The following is a 25,204-nucleotide window of genomic DNA, read 5'->3' on the forward strand; positions in this document are numbered from 1 at the left end:
CTCCCAGGAGATCAAAAAAAGTCTAGGAGAAATCAAGATAACAAATTTTAAAACTAGATACAGAATTATCTTCTTAAAATTTTAAAATACAATTAAACAAGTATTTATTTGTTGTGTAAGTAGACATGGTTAAGGATGTACCATAAGATTAAACAGAACTATCTTATCTGTGTTACAGCAGGGTGTTTGATTTGTTTACTTGTCATTTTTGGTTTGGTGTCCATCCCCCCCCTTTTCCTGCATAAATAATATATAATAAACAAACTCAGAAAACAGTGAAACTTCTTTTGAAGGACATATGATGCAATTTCATTTTGCAACTTGTTTGCTCTAGCTGTAAAGTGGCCTCTTAAGAGACTGGCCAAAAAAACCTGTGTGCCTTGTACATTTAAAGCAGACCAGTATATTCTTAAACTCGACTTTTTTCCCCGTATATTTTAACAAATATACACACCCACATCTACACTAAAATACATATATACACACAACTCCTGACAGAACATAGTAATTAACTTCATAGATTCTTACATAAATGAGAATACAGAACTAGCGAGAGCACAAGTGCATATATTACAACTGTTTGCCTTATTGTATCATACGATGTATCCATTTATCGTACTTGTGACCTAAAGTGCTGGGGTAAACAGGAATGTACAATAACCAACTAATTGAACTAACAGCATCACTTTATGGTTTAACAACTGTGATCAGCACTGTTCATCATCGTTCTGCTATTTACTTGTTTGCTTGTTTTCTGAGAACAATTTGTTCCTCAGTTTAGACAAGGGATTTACATGGCATTAAGCCTAAGCTAGACAAATTCAGACTAATTATTCAAGCATTTTTTAACAAGGAAAGTAACTGATGACTGGAGTTACCTACCAACAGATCAGGCACGATGTCCCAGATCCACAATCTAGAAAAAGGTTTAATACATTATTTTTTTTTAATAGATGCAGTTAAAAATCAAATACTTGTGGGCTTGATAACTTATTAAAAAAAGGTATTTCTTTCCTTTGTATTGGTGTCCTTTTGCTTTAAAACTCCCTCTACATTTATGAAAAGTGTAAGAGCAACTGGGCACAGCTTCAAGCATTTTATCAAGTACATAGTATCAAGCCAAGAAGGCCAACAGCATCCTGGCTTGTATCAGGAATAGTGTGGCCAGCAGGAGTAGGGGAGTGATCATATCCCTGTACTCGGCACTGGTGAGGCCGCACCTCGAGTACTGTGTTCAGTTTTGGGCCCCTCAGTACAAGAAAGACATTGAGGTGCTGGAGCGTGTCCAGGGAAGGGCAACAAAGTTGGTGAAGGGTCTGGAGAACAAGTCTTATGAGGAGCGGCTGAGGGAATTGGGGTGGTTTAGTCTGGAGGAAGCTGAGGGGAGACCTTATCGCTCTCTACAGCTACCTGAAAGGAGGTTGTAGCAAGGTGGGTGTTGGACTCTTCTCCCAAGTTACTGGTGATAGGATGAGAGGAATGGCCTCAAGCTGCATTAGGGGAGATTTAGATTGGATATTAGGAAAAAATTCTGTACTGAAAGTGTTCAGGCACTGGAACAGGCTTCCCAGATAGGTAGTGGAGTCACCATCCCCGGGGGTATTTAAAAAAAATGTGTATACATGGCACTTCAGGGTATGGTTTAGGGGACATGGTAGCATTGGGTTTATGGTTGGACTCAATTATCTTAGAGGTCTTTTGCAACCTAAATGATTCTATGGTTGTAATGAGATAAGAGTTTGAAAGGCTGGTATTAGAAGAAAGTTTCAAGTATTAAACAAATAGTAATTTTAATAATAAAATATGGCGTATTTGCCTTAAACAAATTGGTCTAGATAAAAAGAAAAAACTTTCTTAAAACTGAAACATACACTGAATATTTTCTTCATACGCTACAAACAGGTACTGTGGGAAAATGATTTACACATTGTAACGGAGCAAGTGATGAGTAGTCACATAGGTCTCCCAGTTCAGTACCCATGCCAGTCTAAGGAGACATTAAAGGGAATATAATCAACATTGTGAATCTATGAAAGCATACAATACAGAGTGCACAGGCTTCGCTTAACAACGTATGATTGATACCATTTCAAAACTTCATCACTCTCCTGTTTCTTCAGTATGGACTATTTATGCTACTTGGCAAAACTTAAGCAGGTACAAAGGTGAATATGAAGTAGTCCTGTGATATATTCTGCCCAATGCATTTTGTTTGCTTTAGATTACAAGTATATATTAAGAGTTCAAAATTATGAGTTTTAAATGACATCTTGTAAGGCCAAGAATAGCGTAAGTGTTTACTTTCCATGCTTAGCATCAAAGAAGTATAGGAGAGAAATGTCAGAGCTCTGTTGTTTAATGGCTTGCCAAACAGAAGTATGAAACATGAAACTGCATGAAACATGACAAAAGCTCAACCAATCAAACTGATAGCAAAACTGTTACAAAGTCCTTTGCATCAGGTCCTTTTCTCATTGCATAGTTTTACTCTTTTTATACTTCTTACGGCTGACACCAAAAATCTCACATAGAAACTGGGCACCTGAAAATCAGGCCAAACCTGAAGGAAACTGGTCATTCACAGTTAGTCTCAAGGAATAAAGACAAAGTCAACCACCACCATAATCAGCATGCTAACTAAAATATGTTCAAAGCAAACAAATGGTAGTAGCTCTTCGTGCATGGGTTATTTAACTTATTAAACTCTTCTGCTACAGAATGGTAGTAATAAAAATGTGTACAGGGTAATGAGAAGGCTGGACAAGTCAATGAAATTCACAGCAGTTATAAAGATGCACCAGGCATATTTGGCTCAGTTGGTCCTTGGACTGTAGAGATAGAGCAGGGACCACTCATCGAGATATTATGTATGCCGTGTTCCTCTGCTGTTCCCTAGACATTCACTCCTAACCATCCACAGAGACAAAATACTGTGCAAGATGCCTTTTCTTTCTGACCCAAAATAATAACTCTTATGTTCTTCCAAGCATTTAATGTATTTGAATGTATCTTATTTTGTGTTCACTGGCAGATAATAGTTTCAATATCACACTAATTCTTTTGATACCCAGATCACACATACAAAACGTACTAATACAGGGTTAAGCCTAAGTAAGACAGTTTATTAAATACAGAGAAAAAAAAAAATCCATTAAATGATTACAGACTCATTTTTTATTCTCTTCTTTCTTTTCTCTCTGACTGAACAAATTTTAAGGACACAAAAGCCCCACATTTATACAAATCTAAAATATAAGCTGATTTAATTCCATTCATGGTTTCAGACTTGGCCTCAAGATGGTGAAATAGAGAAGAAAAGTAATTACAGCATCCATGTAACAAGCAAATAGCTCTTTTTAGCTATGAATTAATTTCATTTGCTGTAGATTTATGTCTAAGTCAAAAACATTCGTAGATCACCTGATGTCTGATAAGGGTTGATCTCACACTCCAAGTTTTCCCTCATGTGGCAGTGGACTAGGAAACATACCTTTCTGATTCCCACTCACTTTCATAAAAGCTACTGCAAGTACAAGATCTCTACTGTCAGTTGCATTTTGCCGATGCACGTGTTCAAAATGTTGCATGTGGAAAATCAGCACATAAACAGACTTTTTCATGTAAGCCACAATTTTAGTTCGAGAAATTATGTTCAACTTTTTAGTAGGAAAAGGTGACTGATTTAGTGCGACTTCAGTGAAAAACTGCAACTCATTTAAAGGCAACAGGTGTGGCAGCCAAGAAAACAAATGACCCTAGCCAGCTTCACTCATATGAACTTTATCTTCTTTTATTAAACAAAGATATTCATTGCTCTGATCTAGCCCTCAGGCTTTAAGGTTTCCTCTTGAACTTTTATGAACCTAATTTTGCCACAACAAACATATTTTAAGATGTCAGCTCTGCTTCTAAATGTTAACATTTAACTTAAAAATCACTATCTAGCCAAAGCCTACAATTAGGAACGGAAGTCAGCTTCTAAAGATGAAAATGACCTACCAAATAGTCCAACAAAGTTCTCCCTACTACTGAATATAGTTGATGTTGAGGAACTTACACAGACTGAGAACACATTAGCATTTGCTCCATCAATATGCAGCTGAATTATAGCACACAGGAACCATAACTATCCTTCCTCTCCTGTCTTTCCACCCCCATCTTCAGAACTTGGACATGTCCATCTCAATACTCAAATATGTATGCCCAAATCTGCCATTAATCAAAGGTCCAACTCTGAAGGCTCCTAGATAAAGCAACTCTGAACTGTTATCCAACTCTCCAAGGCTATCAGCTGCCCATCCAGTCTTCTGACTCCCTCCAGCAGGATCACTATGTCCTTCTGGGTCTTTAAACCACCTCTGTGGCAGGCAGCTCTGTGAATCGTGTTTGTTCGAGATGCCACTCATTTTCACACAATAGGACAATCTGGGCATGCTGACCATACATTTGCGCTCTGGGAGCATATGCTACTGAAATCAGTGCATTTAGTTCTGATTCATGTTGAGTGGAGAAAAAGCAGGTTTATCTTCACGACAGAGTGAGGAAAATCCATTTAAGCTGAGGAACTAATATGGAAGCTAGAAAACATAAAGCATTAGATGTGACTTTACCATTCTGAAGATGGAAGCTGGCAGGCATTATTTGAAACTCAAAGGAAATCAAATGTGAACAGAAAGTGAAACCTAGAGAAGGAAAGAACCTCTCTCACTACAAAACTTCACTCTAGTACTTCATTAAAACTGTCAAACCCAGTTTGCCCTATGCAAAATTTTGCACTGAAACTGCGCCAAGTCCAGCAAGCCCTTTGTTTTTCTACTAACTGCCCAGCAAAGAAGATTTAGAGACCATGCATGATTTCTTATTTTAAGAAAACTCATTTGAAGTTTGCTTTAGTAATCTCATGTGAATTGCTCATTTGGGATGGATCCCTTTCTTTCCACGTGACTTAGTCTCTGCAAGTCTTATTTGCAGCCAAATACACTCTTAGCTGGTTTATTAACAATCAAAGGCCAAAAACATTCAGCATCAATTCTTTTTATTTACTCTTCAGATTATATAAGCTCATGTACCCAATAAATTCTAACACATGTACAACAGTTAAAATAAACTTAGCTGACTGCCTCTAGAAGACAAATCTGCATTCTGCTTACAATCTGCTATACTGAGCTAAACCCACAGGTGAATAGATCTACTTCACGGCTTGTCTACACACACAGAACCATACCACTGTAGCTAAACTTATACTGGAATAATTATACCAGCATAAAAGCCATTATCTTGATTTAATAGTTTCAAAACAGGATAATAAAATGTAGTAATTCACAGTAGGGATTCTATCAACTAAAAAAGAAAAGGACCAAAGATAGAAAATAACGCAAAGATCAGATTTATCAAATAGAGTGACCTCAAGTCTCTGTAACAGGTCAGCTCATTCACTCCCTAAATACTACTGACACTTTAGAGTGCTCATGGATGATAATAAAGAGTTTGCATTGCACTTTCCAGCATTACACAAAATTTACACCACAGGCATCTATTCGACATTTACCATTTAATGCACCTCACTTGAAAACTCTAAAAGATGCTTATATGCGTGATCATCTAAACACACTGAAAAAGCTTTGGAACAAAAGTAACCTAGTACCCACGCTTTCCACCTTTCAGTCCAGCTTATGCAGCCACAGGCCAAAGCATATTTCTGGAGTAGGCCATTAGGCTATGCACACCCTGGAAGATCTGCCAAGTCCAAGGTAACACATATGCAGTTGCCCTATAAATGCTGACATTCCACGGAGCAATAATCAAGAGCATTAAGTAACTGCTTTCAACATATTAATCTTGGAACCAAAGAATGTTAAAGAACTACAGTAACAAATCTTTAGCAAGAACTATGCATATGTAAAACAGTAGTTTCAGAGCTTAGAATTACTAAATCTTTCTAAATTTTCCCAAACACAGCAAACTTCGTCCATGGATTCTACCCTTTCAAGCTTCACACATCTAAGGTGAGAAGACTGCAGAGATCTAAGCAACATAAGCAGAAGAAATGGTAAAAATCAAATTAACTTAAGAAAGCTGGTAATTCATACTCTATTTTAACTCCATCATATTTTTTACATAATACAGAACAGTATATCTGGAAGTACACCAAAGCAAAATTTTACTTGCACAGATTTTTTTGTTGTTGTTATTTAATTAAAATACAGTCAATTGATTTATTTAAATTGCGTACACAGAAACGCATTGAAAAGACTTTCAATGAGTTAGTGAACTAGTACTACTACTGTTTGATAGTCAGAAAAATTATCTGATCTCTACTAAGAAAGAAACGTCTCTGCTTAAAAGATAGTATCCCTCTATCCTGTGAGCTGAGACTTGGGGCCACTATGTAGACACAGCACAGGAGTAGAGAGGAAAAGGAGACCTTTACCCAGAACCAGGTTTTGCACCTGCAATAGCATGAGTTCGAACTGGGGATGTGTGTGCATGTGTGTGAATGCACAAGCCAGGGGATAAACAGGACAGGAGAAATTACTGTCAAAGTTATTAGGAAGATGGAAGAATGTTTTCCTCTGTACAACTGTTCTCACCCTAACTGTAAATTCTGGTCTAGAGAGGGCCTTAAATGTATAAAAGGACACAAAAAATACAAGTCTATTTCTTATTAGAAATTAGAACATTAGCTGTAACTTTCTCTTTACACAGGAGCAGAAAAGAAATAAGGCATTACTTAAATCTCTATGTGCTATCATACCATCCATTTTTCAGTAGATTTAGAAAGGTGACGATGTACTATACTAAACATTATTTTTAAATTTTGTTTTTGTTTTTTTTTTCCACAAAATATGTTTTGAGGCATTGACAGTAAGAGGTCACTTTCAGAACAAATTTAATATTTGGGGTATTCACAAGAAGTTATTAAACATCATCTTAAGAATAACATGCTAATATAATATCCAAAGTGGGATCAGGTTTCACACTTCAAAAAGGGTACAACTAAACTGGGTGTTCTCATCCTCTGCTAAAAACCAAACTTCAGTGACTCATCAAGTGGCATATGCTTTAACACAGTAGGATCACCAACTCTCCGGTCCAAGCATAAAAATTAAAACTTCATGAAGCATGAAGTCATTTTGTTGGCAGTTTTTCCCTTGACTCAGGAAACATTTGTGAATGTTGTGAATCTGCCATTTTATGGTTTGGGATTTTTACAATTTCTTTTTCCCCTTTTTCCAAGGGGGCAGAAAGAGGAAGAGAACATGAACGTCAGGAAATGGGAGACTTGTGAATTACTACTTATGTGCATTTTCCAGAGTGATATATTTAATCTTACCAACTTTGTGATTGCAATGTTTTAACGTACATAACGTACACCTAAGACACCACACAAGAATGCACAATCTTGCAGTAAGATTGTTATAAACAAATGTTTGGGGTTTTGTGCTGATCTCATTGAGCAGATTTTCTGTAATGCAAGAAATGCAGTTGCACAGGCTCAGTTACAGGCATAAATCATGCTCTAATTTGTTGATGGCAGTGTCAGGGGGAGAGGATAAATTTCTTTCAAAGTGTAAAGCAACATACAATTTGACCATTAAGTTCCCAAATGATGTGAGTCAACATTTTCTAAAAAAATTCTATTTATGGTGCCTTTCCAAGCACTGTTAGTATAAATTATAACAGCATAACTGGTAAGAAGTACAGCTCAGTAGAAGTATCTGCTGAGTCAAAAGTATTAAATCAAGTCTTTGTGTACTAAGTGGTAGCATCCAGAAATTGCTGATAGAAATAAGAACCTCATTTTACCAGTGTATACACCACACAGAACGATACATATATATGTGAGTGTGTGTGTATATGCGCCTTTTTTGATGGCTAATAAAGTTACACAGAATAACTGAGTTCTATGGGTGAATTCTGTAGATGTAAGTTATGATTCTTCTGAATACCCTTTGGCTGCTCAACAGCTTCCAGCTTCAGTCACCAGAAATAAGCCAAGTAGACTATTTTTTTGATTGATAGGACAAGGTTTTCTTCAAATCAATGGGATTTCAATTGGACATCAAATCAATGATATTTTACGTCCACAGCACTGATCAAACTACAGTAATGAAAAAAAAGGGGGGGGGGGGGAGGGGAGGGAAGCTGTAAGGTACTGCGAGGGAAAATAGGGATGCTTTGACTTATTCTCTGCCTCCTAATTCCTGTAGATACATGCAAGTCAGTACGGCATCCAGCTTTAGTCACTAAAACATCTAAATGACACCTTAAGCCAGACAGAAACATAGATCAGACCAATCATGTGCTGGAGACACAAAAAGCTGGAAGGCAAAACCAGTGCAGTATCTCAGATTTCTTTACACTTTCTATTGGTAGGGACTTGAGGCAAGAGAGAAATCTTGCATATTGAATTGCTCTGAAACATATTAAGGAAGTCTTAAAATGACACCAGCTTTACCATTGCTAATTCATTATTAGACTGCCTCCAGTAGTCTAGAAATATTCCAAACTTTAGGCTCTCATTACGGTCAAACTTTCAAACGCGTGATTTTAATCTCAGATGAGGAACATATCCTATATAGCTTTAACAGATGTTACTGGGACAATTAAATGAGACTAGCATCGTAAAACAGAACAATTCATGAAGGATTACAAGGCAAAGCTGTATCACCTGCATTCATAGCACTAAGTGAGTTCTATTCCCATATTTAATGGAATATCACGCATTCACCTTCCTCATGAATACAGATATGGAATATTAGACTAAATGTAACATCAATCTTTTTGACATATTATCATACATTTATGAGAGCTGATCACTAATCAAACTGACCAGCATCCATGCAGGTAAGTTCTGGGTCAGTTCAGAATGATAGAACAGCAACAATGCAAAGTATGATTCACAGATGTCAACAAATAAAACAGCATTTTCTTTTCTATCCAGAGGTAGGAAGTTGAAAATAGGCCATCAGCTGATTACTAGAGCCTGTGCTTTTCTCTGGAAAACTTGTTATGACATGCTGCTGCCAAGAGATTAAGCTGAATCCAGGGCTTTCAGAGATACCAGGGAGAATACTTTTTCCTGCAGACTATATAGCTTTTACAGTTGCTCTATTAATTTTGTACCCTAGGTTATCATGGGTACCACCTAGGTATACCACGTGAGTACAATCTCCTTACTTTTCAGGTGGCATTTATTTACAGATTATCCTGTGACAAACAGCTGAAGGAGGAAGGAAGGGAACCAGAACGACAGAAGTAGCCTTCTCAGACTCAGCTTGTTCAGCTGTGTCAAAATGTTACTCTACTATTATGCAGGAGGCTCAAAAATAGTTTGATAGCTCTCTAGCACTCACAAGCTGAGAAATTAGGGTTTTTTCACTTTGCAGTTTAATTAACCACAGAAATTTCCAAGTGGTTAATTCCTGGGTTTTTTGGTGAAGGTGATTATGCCAAGCCAAACATCTAATTTGCTCTAATTGATCTCCAACCAATCTTGTGTACCAGCAAGGTTTACCTGGTGAAGGCTACTGGGAAAGAAGTAACCCTTCTTCTTGGAAATTTAATCTTACTTTTGTCTTAGTGAGTTATATCATTCGGGGGGGGGAGAGAGGAGGGAAGAAAATTGAACTGTATCTAACTGTGAAACTACTGTCCAGCTTTCATTTCAAGCCCTGGACACTGTTTCGTGGACTGTTTGTTTAATGAGGCATGCATCTGAACGGTTAAATCAGTATTACTTTCATAGCCCAGTGCTTCATAAGCTTATGTTTCACTACAGATTGTACATGTGCTGAATTCTTGTCTAATGACCATGTAACAGGGCACGTTCAATTATTCTCTTTGGGTTTTAGAAAGAAACAGGAAGTTTGGCTATAAACAATGCAGTCATAGAATAAATTTCACCACAGCAAGTTCATCTGAAAAATATGCATTCTTTACAACACAGCCAGGAATGGCATTATGAGAACCAACATCCTGCCGTGCACAGTTTCGGGTTTTGGGTTTTTTTGGTGTTTTTTTTTTTTTGTGTGTGTGTTTTTTGTTTGTTTTATTTTGCTTTTTTGTATTAGTACTTAGGCAATATAAGATAAAAACTTTTTATTTAACAGTGGATGCTTTGTGATGAGAATTACTTGAAAGATGTGGAGAGTGAATCAAAAGCAGCTGCTAGAAGCCACAGGATAAATAACAAGTTTGCTAAATTTAGTATATGTTATGAAATACATAGAGTGGAGGAAGAGTCAACCCTTGTAAATTATTATCAGCTGGGAAAGAATTACTATAGAATATTTCACTCTCTACTTATAAAATAAAGGGAAGATGACAGGCATTAAATAATGACAAAATATTTAATAGATGTAACCAGGATTAGGTTGTGGTTTCACTTCTGCTTTTAACTCCTTTTAATAATCTACAAAAATATCCACCTCAACTGTAGCATTAATGAAATAGGAACAACTATTATTCTCTGGCTTCCAGTTGTGCCTAGAAAAATCACAATATTATTATTACTACGCCATATATTTTAATTATTCTATAAACAGGATAACATTTCAACCCCAATATTAAATAAAGAGCGTACACTTGTATTATTAAAAGCATTTTCTTAAACTACTCAATGTTACAGTTTTTCACTAAAAGAGCAAAAAAAATTACTTTACTTAGCCATATTAAGTAAATTTAATATACTTAATGCCAAGGTTTTAATTATTTTTTAATTTTCATTTGGGAAAGAAAATATTTAAAAACACAATGACAGTCCTCAATTACAGATTGGATTAGGTTTTCCCTAGGTTCTATCTTCTGAAGACTCCAATATTATGTCATAGCAGACATTCTGTGAAGTACTTTACATCAAATGGAAAGCAAAATGTCTATTTCTAAAAGACTGAGGTTGCTCAAAAATTATTAAATACATGTTTAGAAACAAACACTGCCAAGTAGCTGACACCCAAAATCTGACCTACCTAAAAACAAAGAATTATTCTATCAGTTTTAATATCTTGCCAATAAATGCACTTACAGAAATATGTACATACATTACAGCACACATGTACTTTTGTCCTGTGCTGGCCTGATACAGTTGGCCAGCAGAGGGAGCAGAAGTTAACAAACCTTTTTCCTAGAACAAAGATGAGAATAATTCATGCTATGTCAAACACGGAAGTAAATGGAGGGAACACAGTCTCAGCTGTCCCATTAAAAAAAAAAACATGGTGGAGAAAAGGAAATTCTGTGAAGTTTTTCCGTTTAAAAAAGATAAAAACCAAAAACCACAAACAAGTACATCGATCTTATCTTTGTGCAAAAATATATGCATTCCTGTATGACAGAAAAATACATCCTTACCAGGAGCAGCAAAATATTTTCTAAAGTTGTCATCTCTAACAGTAATCTATTGTTTCTAGACACCTTCTGCATTTTTGTTACTTATTGTAAAGTTTTTACCTGCAGGTTAATCTCTGCTTCGTAGAAAGTTAAGCAGGAACAGTAGTGCCTCTCTGAGTCTATATCAGTCAAAACCACCACAAAGAATGTTGGCTGTTTTCTCTCTTTTGAAAGCTGCCATCCTCCAGGCTGGCAAAACTAATGAGGAAGAAAAAAAAAAAAAAGAAAAGAAAAAAAAGAAGAAAAAAAAAAAAAAGAGAGAAAGACAGAGTTAAGCGGTATTATCGATTGTTTTAAGAAATATGAAAAATATTTTTAAACAATATAACAGAACATGATCTAAAACAAGCATCTAATTATGTTATTTCATTTAAAGTGAACATATATAAGGTTGCAAAATTTGGAGAAAATGGGGAAAACCCAATAGGTCTTGGAGTTGGTCATACTGATATAAATCTAGCTCTACAGACGCAAAGGAAGATATAATAAACTACGAACTGAAGACGTGTTCCTTTGAATTCATTATTCGAGATCATCTTTGCAGGGTTTAACACGTAACAACAGGAATAAATTGACACGCTATGTAGGTTTCATTTGGATGACAGGTTAGAATTTAAAGCTAAAATTGTTCTGTCTTGGAACATCTCTGCAGTTTTTCTTTCTCCACTTATTTCTCCATTAATTTATCTAATCAAACATAGATATTCCACTTACACCTACTTACAAAGTTATTCAAGACTTACTCCTACAAAAGACTATTTATAGAGCAATATTTTTCACCCATTTATTGATTACCTCTATAAACTTCATTGTGAATACTGGAAATTTTATAAGAGGTCATACCATAGCAGGGATATAAGTTTTGCCACCTCTGTGAAAAATATGTTCAAGTTTTGTGACTTCATAAATCTCAGGGACAAAGAAAATCGCTTGCTTCTCAGACTAAAGAGGCTGCGGTTCTCCAAATACTTCATATGACGTTAGAATACCACATGTTCCCAAGCTCTTGCAGCAATGAGCAGACTAAATATGTGCAATACCTAAAACGTGTCAAATAAACCTAAATCTTTTCAGTATATTTCCTTCAATCTGACCAGGGGCATGGGTGTGCAAGTCACTTGAACTGAAGCCAGCAATTCTGACCTCAGAAGAGAGATGCACAAGCAGCATGACCAAAAAGAAAACTACAGCTAAAAAGCACAGGAAAAAGTGTATGTTTCTTTTCTTCTTTTTTTAAATGACTGTTGTACATCATTGGTTAATAACTTGTTCCCAGTAGTGGAAGAGTGTGCTGAAATTCAGGAATCAGTTTGCTGAAGATTCCTGAGATGACCTTTATGGAATTTTGTATTCACTGTGTCTTTTACTTAAGGCTGAAGTCACACGCACAAATTAGTACATTATCAAAATTATAAACTTGGAGTTTACATGGGGCAAAGGTAATAGCCCATGTATGTATTAGGGGGAAAACCAACAACAACCACCAAACAAACAAACAAAAAAGCCCAACCCGAAAAACACGCCTCACCAAAACAAAAAACCACCCAAAACATTTCTAGAATTGTTAAACCAGAGGAACCAGAGAGATAGGTCAAAATCTCATGTTTCCAGCAATTGCTTCTTTCCGCTGCACAGCTGCTAAAAACTGAAAGAGCATGAAGTATGAGTTGTAAACAAACATTTACTACAGATTCATCTTTAGAACCTCTACAATAAAACCTGGGTAGACTTAGGTGAACAGCAGTTAAAATTCTGCCTCCAATATACAGTTTATTTTACGATCCTGGGAAAATCTTCAAAACCAAAAGTTTTCTCATGTTACATTCTTCATATTCTAGATAGTCAGCTTAACACTTCTGAGTTTGGATCTTTAGAAGTGCTAAGCACCCCCTCCTGCATCTGAGAATAACTGTTCTGAACATCAAAAAGTACTCTGAGAAAAGACATCCTAGTCATTCCAAACTAAGCACCCAGTATTAGTCCATGATTTTGATAATACTGGCCTAATCTCCCTTTGGTTTTTGTCCCATATCAGTTAAAAATAAGAAGATACCACTATTGATCTTGCAGGACTGCTATAAAGATAATGTAATACGGTTGATATATACAGATGTTATTCCAAATGCATCATTAGAAAGTTTGACAATAAAATCATTAGAGTTCTGAATGTATTGCAGAGTTTAGGTGGTGCCTGGAATCTGTAGCTCAAATAAGATAACGACCTCAAAGTTCTCAATAGGTATTTGTTCAATGAGTTATGAACCAAAATGCTAAGAATGCAGTAAGATTCTGTTATTAATTAAAAACCTTTCCATTGTATACCAATAAAACTGGATCATCCATATAAGGCAGGTTGAATTAAGGTTGCTTATGTAGTCGTAGTTCTGGCACTACTTAAGCTCTGAATGCTTGAGTTCACAATCTTAACGGTCTTTCAGGTCTGCCAAGTCTACCTGTTCTGACAAGAGATCCTTGTTGCTGCCATTGACCTTTAGATTTACGGGTAATTTCCCATCTCATGCCTAGAAGTAGCAATCTATCAGATTTCCGAGTGTCGAACTCCTGGACAAATGACCGTTCTGCACACACCAAACACCACACTACTAAAGGCACAGAAGAGCTGATATAGCCAAATGATCCACAAACAACATATTCTGCACCGAAATGATAAATATGTGAGCTTGGGATGTGTGGCTTACACACAGCTGATTTACACACGATATACACAGAACTACCAATTTTGAACTTTGAGGTATTGGTAGGTTCATTTTGAGTGTACTTTTTGTATTTATTTTAAAATAAAATGGACTTTAAAATAATTCTTTTTATTGTAATAAGCCATTATTACCAGGTCTACTACATAAAATTTATACCAACATCTCCCCTGTAAATTGGGAAACGCAAAAGGAAAACTACCAGCTAAACTTTTAACTATCAGAAGTGACTGTTGATCTAGGCATGCTGCACTCAATAGCAATCTCTTGATCTTTATGCATGTCTAAACCCTACTCATGTCAGTGAGAATTCTTCCCGATTTCAGAATGATCTTGTGTATAATGTATACTTTCCAGATTCAACTATTTTACTAGAGAACAACAATTAGTGTTTGTTAAGGAAAACAGCTGAAGCAGAGTACACCCACTAGCTACACAGAAAATCTGTATTTTCAAATAAACTGGAAGGATTTTATAAATACTGGAAGGAATAAATATAAAAACATTTAAAGATAAAGAAAACATGCTCCTCCAAGAAATGAAATAATGAATGATTCTCAGTTGCCTTAAAAAAGGTATTAAATATTAGTGTAACATTTGAAATGCAAAGAACATTGAGAAAAACTTTCCAATTTATTATAAATACAAGCTACTATCCCATATGATTACCAGCACAGTCTGTGGACAAAGAACAGGAAAATGTTTCCTTACCAAACCAGATACTATACCAAAACAGACAAAAGCACCATAGTGAATATAATTCAAAGGTCACGTGCTTCTTCAGTAAACAAGAAAAAAACCCCAGAATTTTAAAAATTTACACGTTCCCATATAGTTACACTTATTTGCCAGAATTACCTGAAACAGAACATAGCTTCTATCAAAGACACTGAAAATCAGAAAGAATCAGATTGTCCAACTCACTATTTATAGAAATAAGCCTCTAATGGTGGGAAGTGCTTTAAATTGACTCCTCATTACAATGGATTGCCTTCTAAAATGTGGTGCAGACATCCAGAAGTTGCAGTGAAGACTGTGTAACAGAGATCTAACATTCAAGGTGCTGAAATGACATTTCAAGAAGTGTTTGAAACTGCAGGTGTCTGCTGAAGCAAAGAACTTTCTCTTAATTATTCCCACAAACACTTTCAGATTAAACAAGAAAGCAGACAGATTTAAAAATTACACATAGTGTTCTAAACCAGCATAGCTGGGTTTATTACCTTTAAAAATTTTGTATGTCATCACTACAAGCCTTCTCTCTAAAGTCTAGATATGATTAAAGAATGTTTATAAGTGGCACGTGTTTCTTCTAATTTTTATAAGCCAAAAACATCATCCTTGCTTGATTCATAAATTTGTTCCTTCTTTCCAACCCAGAGCCATAGCTGTACTCCTTGTCTTTGCCTTGTTCTTGTCTATTAAAATAGATCATTTGCATATATCAGCATATACCTTAGATACACTGTATACAGCTTTGGTGTCTACAATCACAGAATCGTAGAATCACCTGAACTGGAAGGGACCAATGAGGATCGAGTCCAACTCCTGGCTCCACACAGAGCAACCTGAAAGTTAAAACATGTATCTAAGAGCATTGTCCAAATGCTTCTTGAACTCTGAGAGGCTTGAAGCCATAACCACTTCCCTGGGGAACACTCTAAAGTCTCTTGAAAAATTGAAGAAAATGTAAAAATAGTCACAATTTCTATTAAAGCACTGGAGGAATTAGGATGTAGGAAGAAGGCTTACTATATACTGTGGAAGTGAAGACTAAGTACTACTATTATACTGAACAGTAATTATATAGGGTTCATGTCTCATTAGAAAAAACTTCAGTCTTTTGTACCCTTACCATGGCAGAACTATATTATTTGCCCTCCATGTCTGTTGATCAGAAATTACTCATTTGCTGAATTGCATATTACAACCTTGTCATTTACCTCTGGGTAAATGCACCCTGAGCACAACCAAGTCCATAACAAAAACTTGAACCAATATTCTAGGTGGGTCTGTGTAGCTACAGACAGGAAGACTGCTCTCTCCACACTTTACACTGTTTTCTGTATCAATGGCCTGGTCAGCTTTCCATCAGAAATCCACTCTCTCTGATGGCACTACCAAAGTAAAAAGGGATAAAAAACTTGTTCAGAAAGTTTACGACATGATCCATTCTTTGCAAGTCACCTGTTGAAAGCATTTTTTTAAGACTTTATACAGAACAGAAGACAAGGTCTGTGATAAACCATTACAGAACCCTGCACTTAAGCAATTTAAAAAAAATATATCATCACACTACCTATTTTCTTCAGAATATATTTTTGCACTTCTTTCTTGTTAAATAAAATCCAAAGCTATCTGGATGCACATAAGATAAAAACATCTTAACTCTATTGACAAGACTTGAATTAAAATATCCCAAAATTACTTCAGAATTTAAAACATCTGGCACAGATATCCATCTTCTTTTCTAGTTTAACTCCATCACCAAACATTTGATTCTCCCTTGGATCACTCTGGGCATAAAGTTTCATTTTATTAAATCTGCTTCTGTAGGCTTTCTTTTACTTTTCAAGTAACTGTGCTTTGTTATTAACATGTATCATCATTTCTACAAACCTCCCTGAAAATAAAGGGCCATGTTCTGGACGCTCTGTGAAGGAAGTTTGTTCCATCTGGACTTGCACAGCCTAGCACCAGCTGCTGAGTATTTCACCATTTCACCATTCACTTATGTATGGAATTTTGGCAAAGGGAATTTTCTTTTTCAGATGCATACCTCCACTTAAAACAAAACAAAACAATTACAATGCTCACTGGCATAATAAAAAAGCAATGTTATGAAGCTGTAAATCTGAGGAAATGCTTGGAGCTTTGGGGATATCTCTGAATGTAAACAGAATACAAAATATACACTGATTTTTATAACATCTTCCTGCCTTTCAACATCTTGTATCCAAGAAACTGCATATTTATCCTTAGTCTAGTCTAAAATAAAACCAGTGCACTTAAAGTATACTCCAAATTATCTCCAAGTAAAAGCCTGTTTCAAGAGTTGTAGAATAATCTGATGATCAACTGTAAACAATTAAACTCCCTCATAAAGAAAAAAATAGCTTTTAGTCATAAAAGAAATATAAAGGCCTTTTCTACACTGGAACACACTGAAATAGAGTTCCTCAAGACGAACCTTTACACAGTCACCTCGTGGCACCCATGAACTGCCAGCATGTGGCACAAAGGTGCGCGCAAACCAGATGCCCACCTCTCCAGCCCAGTCCAGTCAGAGGCTGGCAGGGTGCTGAAGCCAGGAAAGAGGTTGAGAAGCCAACATTCATATACTTCATTAATTTCTGACTTTCTAACCTATGACACCAGAGACAGAAGAAAGGCAAAATGAGTGCGAATACAGAGTGTTCATTTGAAATCACAGAACTGCTTTCTCCCCTCAGCAAATCGAAAAAACACACTTAGGTGCCTGCACATGCTGGCGTCACTGGATACTACCTGCCTCATAGCCTCTCACACTGGAACTGGTCTAAATACTTTGGGGAATCACATTAGAAGCAGCAGGAGCATTGTTTATGACTACAGGTGATGTTACCGTCCAAGAAGAGTTACACGTGAATAACCTTTCCCCTCCTTGCCTGGGACAGACTCTCCCCACATACTCTGGACATTTCTACCTCAGTAGTCAGCTCCTTAGTCAAACATAAAAACCATGTCAAAAACAACACTTAGAAACACTTTCCCTCAGAAAAAAGGTCCTCAACCACATTTTTGGGCTTCTTAAGGCTGAAATATCTCTATGGCACTAATCCTGAACAAGTGACAGATGAGGTATTCTCTAATTTGAGCTACAGATTAAAGTGACCCTCAATAATCAGTTGCTCAAGTCTGTCACAGAGATCGTGCAGCAAAAATCCAACTAAAGAAAAGTTAAAATATTTGGGAACATCTCAACTAAAATCAGATAATTCAACCTCAAAAACCATAGAGATGGAATAGTCTTTTATTGAAATTCATTAAGAACTAGGTTAACCTCCCCCATGTACTAGTGAATATATAAGCCTGGGTGTACATCTACACATCCATATGAAAAAAGTCAGTTCTAAGTTCATTGCTTTGCTGTTTTAAAAACCTCATAACACTGTGTAGTTTAAACACCTTTCCACAATGAACTGCTATGCTGAAAACCCAAACTTGTAAAACACATTTCTACAAGTACTATGTTCCTAGTTTGTCTTCTGAAACAATATTTGAACTGGCTTTTATAACAAAAACTACACCTACCAGGAAAACAGTTTCTTTTTCTGCTTTCAGAATACTTAGCATCTCTATCCTAGTGGTTATTTAAAAAAACAAAACAAACAAACAAAAAAAAAACCACACAAAAAAACCCCCACAACAAACACACACACACAAAACAACCTGCCAAACGATCTTGTGACTATTTCTGAACAAAACCAACCTAGACTACAGATGTGGTGATTTATTAATAACTATTGTATGCTAACACCTTTACTTCAGAAATATCACAGGAATAATTATGACATTCTGAATGGGGTTTTCTTCTCAAAATGAACCCCTGACATCTCCATTCTAATCATGTTTAGTAAGAAAGTCAATTTAGTGTGCTTGTGCAAATAATTCATACTTTGGAGTTTTTCTTCATTTATTCAAACCATGCTCCCTCCTCTTGTTTTCAGCCAAGTGCCCATCAAGATAGTCTTATGGCAATTTAAAAATTCTGACACTCTTGGATGCAGAATCTTCTTTTATCACGACCCCCAACAAAACCCAACTCACCCACCGTGCTCTGGGCTCCTTCAGGCAAAAACAGTGAGACAGCTGTGGACAGTAACCAGAAATTCTCCGACACACATCAATATGTCAAACCAAATACAAATACATTAGGTGTCTGAAGCATATATTTTATGCCAGAAAACTTTTTTTAACATGCATTTTAGACTTCGACAAAAAGTTAATAAGTCATAAATTTTAAACTCTCATGACTTGGCAACTGAGATTCAGGAACACACAGCTTGCCTTCAAATTTTCTCTTACCAAGAAATGCTTATTATTTAGCAATAACTGCTGCCAAATACACCATCAGTCAAAAGAATAATGAGAAGTCTATATATTAACATGAAAGCAGAAAATACAATTTCAAAGCAGCAATAAATTCAAGTGAGGCATAACTTAAGTAAATTATACTTCAGTTGGAAGAATACAGGTCTATAGCAAAATAATTGTGTTTGATTATGAGACCAAAAAAAGACAGTATGGGTGGAAAACATCTTATATTTAGAATTTTCCTGAAGCAACTCTGAAAGAAGGACACTAAAAAAAGAATATCACTATCTCATCAAAATAAATTCTTTCTTGGTATTAAATGCTTGTGCTTTAATTTTCAGCACAAAATGGATGAAGAAGCATCTTTGTCCCTCAACCTATTCAATAATCAGTGCTCATGAATGGTTTCCAGAATGCATTGTCACACTAAGACAATGGTTAATGTGGGGGGTTGTTTGTCTGTTTTTTCCTATTTTTACTGACCACTGTCTATACACTTGAGGAGACCTGAGGTATACAAGCCTAGAAAAACAGTTTCCAATTGGAAACATAAATTAAATATGTATGAAATACTCATTTATCAGTCAAGCATAAAATATTACCTTTGCCTAATGCACTCTTTTTTCTCTCCCTCTCTCCCCTGCCTTTTTTCTTTTCTCTTTCAACAGTAGTTGCATTATGTTACAACAGCAGCCATAAACTTTTTCAAGTCTTTAATGACTTCCCAACTCATTATTGTGATAATGCTATAAACTATCTTTCAAAAGATATACAGTATGTACAATTATAATTATTGCAGTGGCTGAATGTTAAAAAAAGAGTACAGCAGGGTAATTAATGTACATCACTCAACAACTACAATTGGCACACAGTAAAGATCATAAATTCTTATTTGACATTTTCATGCTTAAATATTCCTCCAGAGGAACTGGTCTATGTTATATAAAATACTACTGTAATGCACAAAGTCATCATTATCTTATTTTTGTAGCTTACAGCTTCACAATCAGATATTAAACCACAATGTTAATACCCTATCCAGCCTTGCTGCCATGTTTGAAGATATATTCTGTTGCTCTCCATCAATTGTTAAAAAAACCAAAACCAAACAGCCTTGTATTAAGATTTTTGCATTCATGACTTTTTAACTCCTTAGAATATATCTGTCAGAGAAGGGTTCAAATACTCAACACTTAAAGTGCATGGGTATGGGTGTGTGTATAAGTATGCGATAACGCAGTGTATACTAAAAAGAACATTAATCCGAATTGACGGAGGCCTAGAAACTAAAGGCCTGAAAACTGCTGCAGCAAAACAGACTTAGATTTAAGAGATGCCAACTGCCTCAAGATGACAAAATACAGAACAGGAAGTCTTGAAATACACAAATTAATTAAAAAGTCAGAATTTGCTCTTAAAACAGAGCAGAAATTAACTAGAGCATATGCTTACAGAACAAACTACAAAAACGATAATATGTACCTTAAAACCCCTGAATAAAAAGCACTCAGTGCAAACAAAATTATAATCAATTTCTTTTTTGAATATATGCCTTCATAATGCAACTCTCAAACTCACTTTGAGTTCCAAAAAGGGCCCAGGAAGACCAGCAGAACAAATGACAGGAAAACCAGATCAATACAAGCAGAAGGCTGCAAGTTAGTGAATCTAATACCAGCAATCGCAGAATGGTAGGGTTGGAAGGGACATCTGGAGATCATCTTGTCCAACCCCCCTCCTTGAGCAGGCACACCCAGAGCAGGGGGCACAGGAATACATCCAGGCGGGGTTTGAATGTCTCCAGGGAAGGAGACTCCACAGCCTTTCTGCGCCGCCTGTTCCGCTGCTCTGTTACCCTCACAGTAAAGAAGTTCTTCCTCATGTTCAGGTGTAACTTCCTGTGTTCCAACTTGTGCCCACTGCCCCTTGTCCTGTCATCGGGCACCTCTGAAAAGGGTCCGGTCCCATCCTGTTGATACCCGCCTTTCAGATATTGATAAGATCCCCCTCAGTCTTCTCTTCTCCAGGCTGAACAAACACAAGCCTTTCAGCCTTTCCTCATAAGGGAGATGCTCCAGTCCCATGATCATCTTGGGAGCTCTCCGCTGGACTTGCTCAAGCAGTTCCCTGTCCTTCTTAAACTGGGGCGCCCAGAACCGGTTGCAGTACTCCAAATGTGGCCTCACTAGGGTGGAGTAGAAGGCAAGGATAACCTCCCTCGACCTGCTGGCCACACTCCTTTTAATTCACCCCAGGATACCGTTCACCACCTTAGCCACAAGGGCATGTTGCTGGCTCACGATCAACCTGCTGTCTACCAGCACTCCCAGGTCCTTCTCAGAGGGAAGGGTTGTATGCTTCTAGATCTGGCTCTCTGGGAGTTAGTTCCAAAGCTCTCATGCTTTACATAAAACCTCCGTGTTTTGGGGTGGGTGATACTAAACCTGCCCAGGATTCAGCTAACTTCTGAATCTCACCTTGCCTGGTATCTCCCCTCCGTAGACTGAAACAAACAGGTTTCCTGAGACTAAACCTATGTCATTTGGTCTAACCATCCTCTAACAAATAACGTCAGCAAAATGGTGGTACCATCTATCCCAGCGCATTATCATTACCTTTTTTTTAAACCATATTGGACACCAAACATCAAGTTAAAATACATTATGTTCCACGGAATGTTTCATAGAATCATTCAGGTTTGAAAAGACCTCTAAGATCAACAAGTTCAACCATCAACCCAACACAACCATGCCTTCTAAACCATGTCCTGAAGTGCCACATCTACACAGTTTTTTAACTTTTAATCTACCTTAACCAGTCCTACTCAAAATTTTAATTTCAAATCCAAATACTGTTAACTCAGTGTGCCTGCAAGACCCGGAACACAGACAACACTCACCCCAACAAGTTTTCTGCCAGTTTTCCCCAGACAGAGCATTTCCCTCCCAATGTCAACACTTACATCTAGTAAGGGGAAATCAAGGGAAAGGAGGAGGGTATGGTAGGCATGGGAGAGGGGCTTTTGGAAAGCCTGGGGGAGTTTAAATGGGTTGGGAGTCACCTAGCCCAGCATGAGCCCCTCTAGCCATGAGAACAGTAGAGTGCCTGAAAAGAGAGCACATCCATGGCCACATCCTACAACCTGCCACCTTGCCAAATGTACATGCACAGCAACTGCTCCCACCAGCCACTGCACTACACCTCGCACTGCCTGCTCACTGTCACCCTCAAACTGATCAGTGATGCAAGAGACAGAGATAAATACAACAGTGCACTGCACCAAAAGCTTTATTCAGCTAAGGGAATTGAAATTAAAAATAAGCAAAGAAAATTATAGAAAGAGCGGTATATTTCTGGTCAGATAATTTTGGGAATTTACCAATACTTCTTATGTGTCTCGTGTTACTATTTCCCATTTATGGTCACTATGAATTTCCCCTATTGCAGGTATGAGTTTCCACAAAGAAACAGAAGAGAAAGCAAATAAACATAGGAAAACAAAATGTGGCTAAAAATCTCACACAAAAAAAACCCAAACATCTTCTCATGTGAGTGAAAGCCTAGGCTAGGACCTGAAATAAATTTTTCAAATTTACTGGATTGCAATATGAATGTATCCCATTAACGAAGTTCTGTACTTTGGCTGCTACTACAGAATTTTATATTTCCACGGTGTTAATTAAGAAAAATATGAAGTGTATTTCCTGTCAGCACTCTCACCAAGAACACAGTAAAATAAGTAGCATGGAAAGACAGCCAAGAAGTTTGGTGATTTCCACTGAGTTTCCATTTCCTGTACAGAAAAATGGGACCAACAGTATGAGACATACTTGTCCCCTCTTTCTGCAAAACTGAGGCCTGTATTATAACCAGTGGACTACACTATAGGATATATACTATACTAGGCCACATGGTAGGACGTCTTTAATAGGTGTGGTACGAGAAACACCCGTATAAGAGTTTGTCTGGCAAAAGCTCCAGTATAAACAAAAAGGCTCTGTGCCACTGTAGATGCTTTCATGTGCACTGTTTGTATGCCAGTAAACCGCTATTTTGATGAATAGACTATTCCCTCAAGGTTAGTTTGCAGAATTTAGCAGTTTCTGAACTACACAGATAATAAGAGATTCCAAAATCTGTCAAAATGAAGCTTTAGAGAGGTCTGGCATTGAGAAAGCTTTTAGTTCTAAGCTCCTATCTAATCACGGTAACCACTTTTCCTCCCTTTGGCATTTTTCCAGTGTACTCCATGTTCGGAAGACATCTTAAACTTGTTTTGCATAATCTCCAGAAGACTACAACTGGTATGTTCTCCATTCTCCACCACATGATAATTTAAAAAGAGCAAAATAAAGCATTAAAAGTTCTAGTTAAAATTGTATGTCTGTAAAATGGGAGCATTATTCTGTCTTAAGATGTCACTGGAATACAAAACAATCTAAAAAGCAATATGTGAGATCCTTTGATAAAATACATCTTTTTCAAACAGACTGGCTCAAGTAACTTGCATGCAAGAGAAAAGAACTGAGAAGCTCTTCACCACTAATGTTAATATTCCACAAGTTTTCCAAAACGGGGAAATCCCAGGGGACTGGAGACTGCAGGCATTATCCCCATGCTTTAAAAGGATAAAAAGAACATCCATAGGAAATTATAGACTATTTCAGCACAACAGTCAACTCAGGTAAAATAACAGAAAGTAATTTCAAGCTGTATCACAGACAAAAATCAAAGATACAAATAGAATGATGACTGGTATGCTTCTGTAGAAAACAAGCCATTAAAACAATCTGAGGGGTGGGGTAATAGAAATATAGTACGGCTAATAAATGCAACCACAACCACATGGTATACTTGGACTTTTTTCCCCACTCTTAAAGATACCTGTTTTGATGCTTTTTGACAATAAGGCTTTAAAAGTACATTGGATGACATTAGTACAGCATATATTCCATAGATTAAAAGACTAGCTTGCTGTCAGATGAACAAGATAACAATTAGCAGAGATACACACCAGTGAAGCCACCTCTACTGAAGAAGCATTATCTAATTTCCCACCCTCCTCCCAGCTAAAAAAACCTCATTCTTTCCCATGTGTCATTACCGGGCAGTCACAGACTGCTAAGAAAAATCACTTTAGAACATGGTGTAGAGAACACAGAAGAGAGTTTTCCAAATAAAGGGGGGGGACACGGGACGGGACGACCAAAAAAACCACAACAACAACAAAAAAAAAAACCAAAAACAAAAAACCAACCAACCAACCAACCCTGGGGCTGGAAAACAAGTGTCATGTTTAAAAGAGTCATGAGTTTAAAAGAGCTCAGGTTTTTTAGTTTCTTGCACAGAGAGTTGAGAAGCACTTTATAGCGTAGTTACATATAGATAAGGTGTTTGCTAATAAGAGGATTTCAGATAAGAGTGTTCCAGATCCAGTGAATTACAAGATCCAGAAGTCATCACAAAACTTCAAACCTCAAAATAAGGTGTCACTCTCTAGTCAGTGAAGGGGATGGAAAACTGGAACAGGTTATTATGGAAAGCATTAAGCTCCCCTCAGTTGGAGTTGGAGTCCTTCAAATAAAATTGGACTGAATAATTTCTTCCTAAAGCTGTTCATGTGTGTCAGCACGAGTCAGCCCAGACCCATGTGGGAACTGGAAATCTCTATATGAAACCTCTTGTTCTTTCCTTTTCAGATCCTGAACATGCTCATAATACTTGAAGATCTACATTATGATATGATTATAATAATCCAATCTCATACTTCAGCGCTTCAACCATTCAAGCATAGAGAGAGAGAATTTCCCCTGAATACCTAATTGGACACCCAAGTTTTTGCAAGAGAGCCAGCTGCAACGATCCAGCCCTTCATGGGGCTGGCAGGCACTGCAGAGAAGTCTGGCTGGCCTGTCTTGCTTATGTGACTAAATGTCATGTGCCAAACCAAGGGCTGAGAAGGAATTTTCTACCAAATCAAGCTGAGAGGGATTCAGGGATTTCTTTTGCTTGTTTTCCTTTGT

General features: G+C 37.0%; 1 protein-coding gene across 8 annotated transcripts in view; it reads right to left on the reverse strand.

Annotated features, from left to right (window-relative positions):
* Positions 1–25,204, reverse strand: part of SBF2 (SET binding factor 2) — a 288,417-nt gene that overhangs the window by 159,371 nt on the left and 103,842 nt on the right. For all 8 annotated transcript variants that reach the window (XM_064452705.1, XM_064452699.1, XM_064452704.1 and 5 more), the window contains exon 3: positions 11,452–11,589. In XM_064452705.1, the coding sequence (XP_064308775.1) occupies positions 11,452–11,589 (138 nt within the window). The remainder of the gene's footprint in view (positions 1–11,451; positions 11,590–25,204) is intronic.

This window comes from Phalacrocorax carbo, chromosome 5 (genome assembly GCF_963921805.1).
Source record: "Phalacrocorax carbo chromosome 5, bPhaCar2.1, whole genome shotgun sequence".
Lineage (NCBI taxonomy): Eukaryota > Metazoa > Chordata > Aves > Suliformes > Phalacrocoracidae > Phalacrocorax > Phalacrocorax carbo.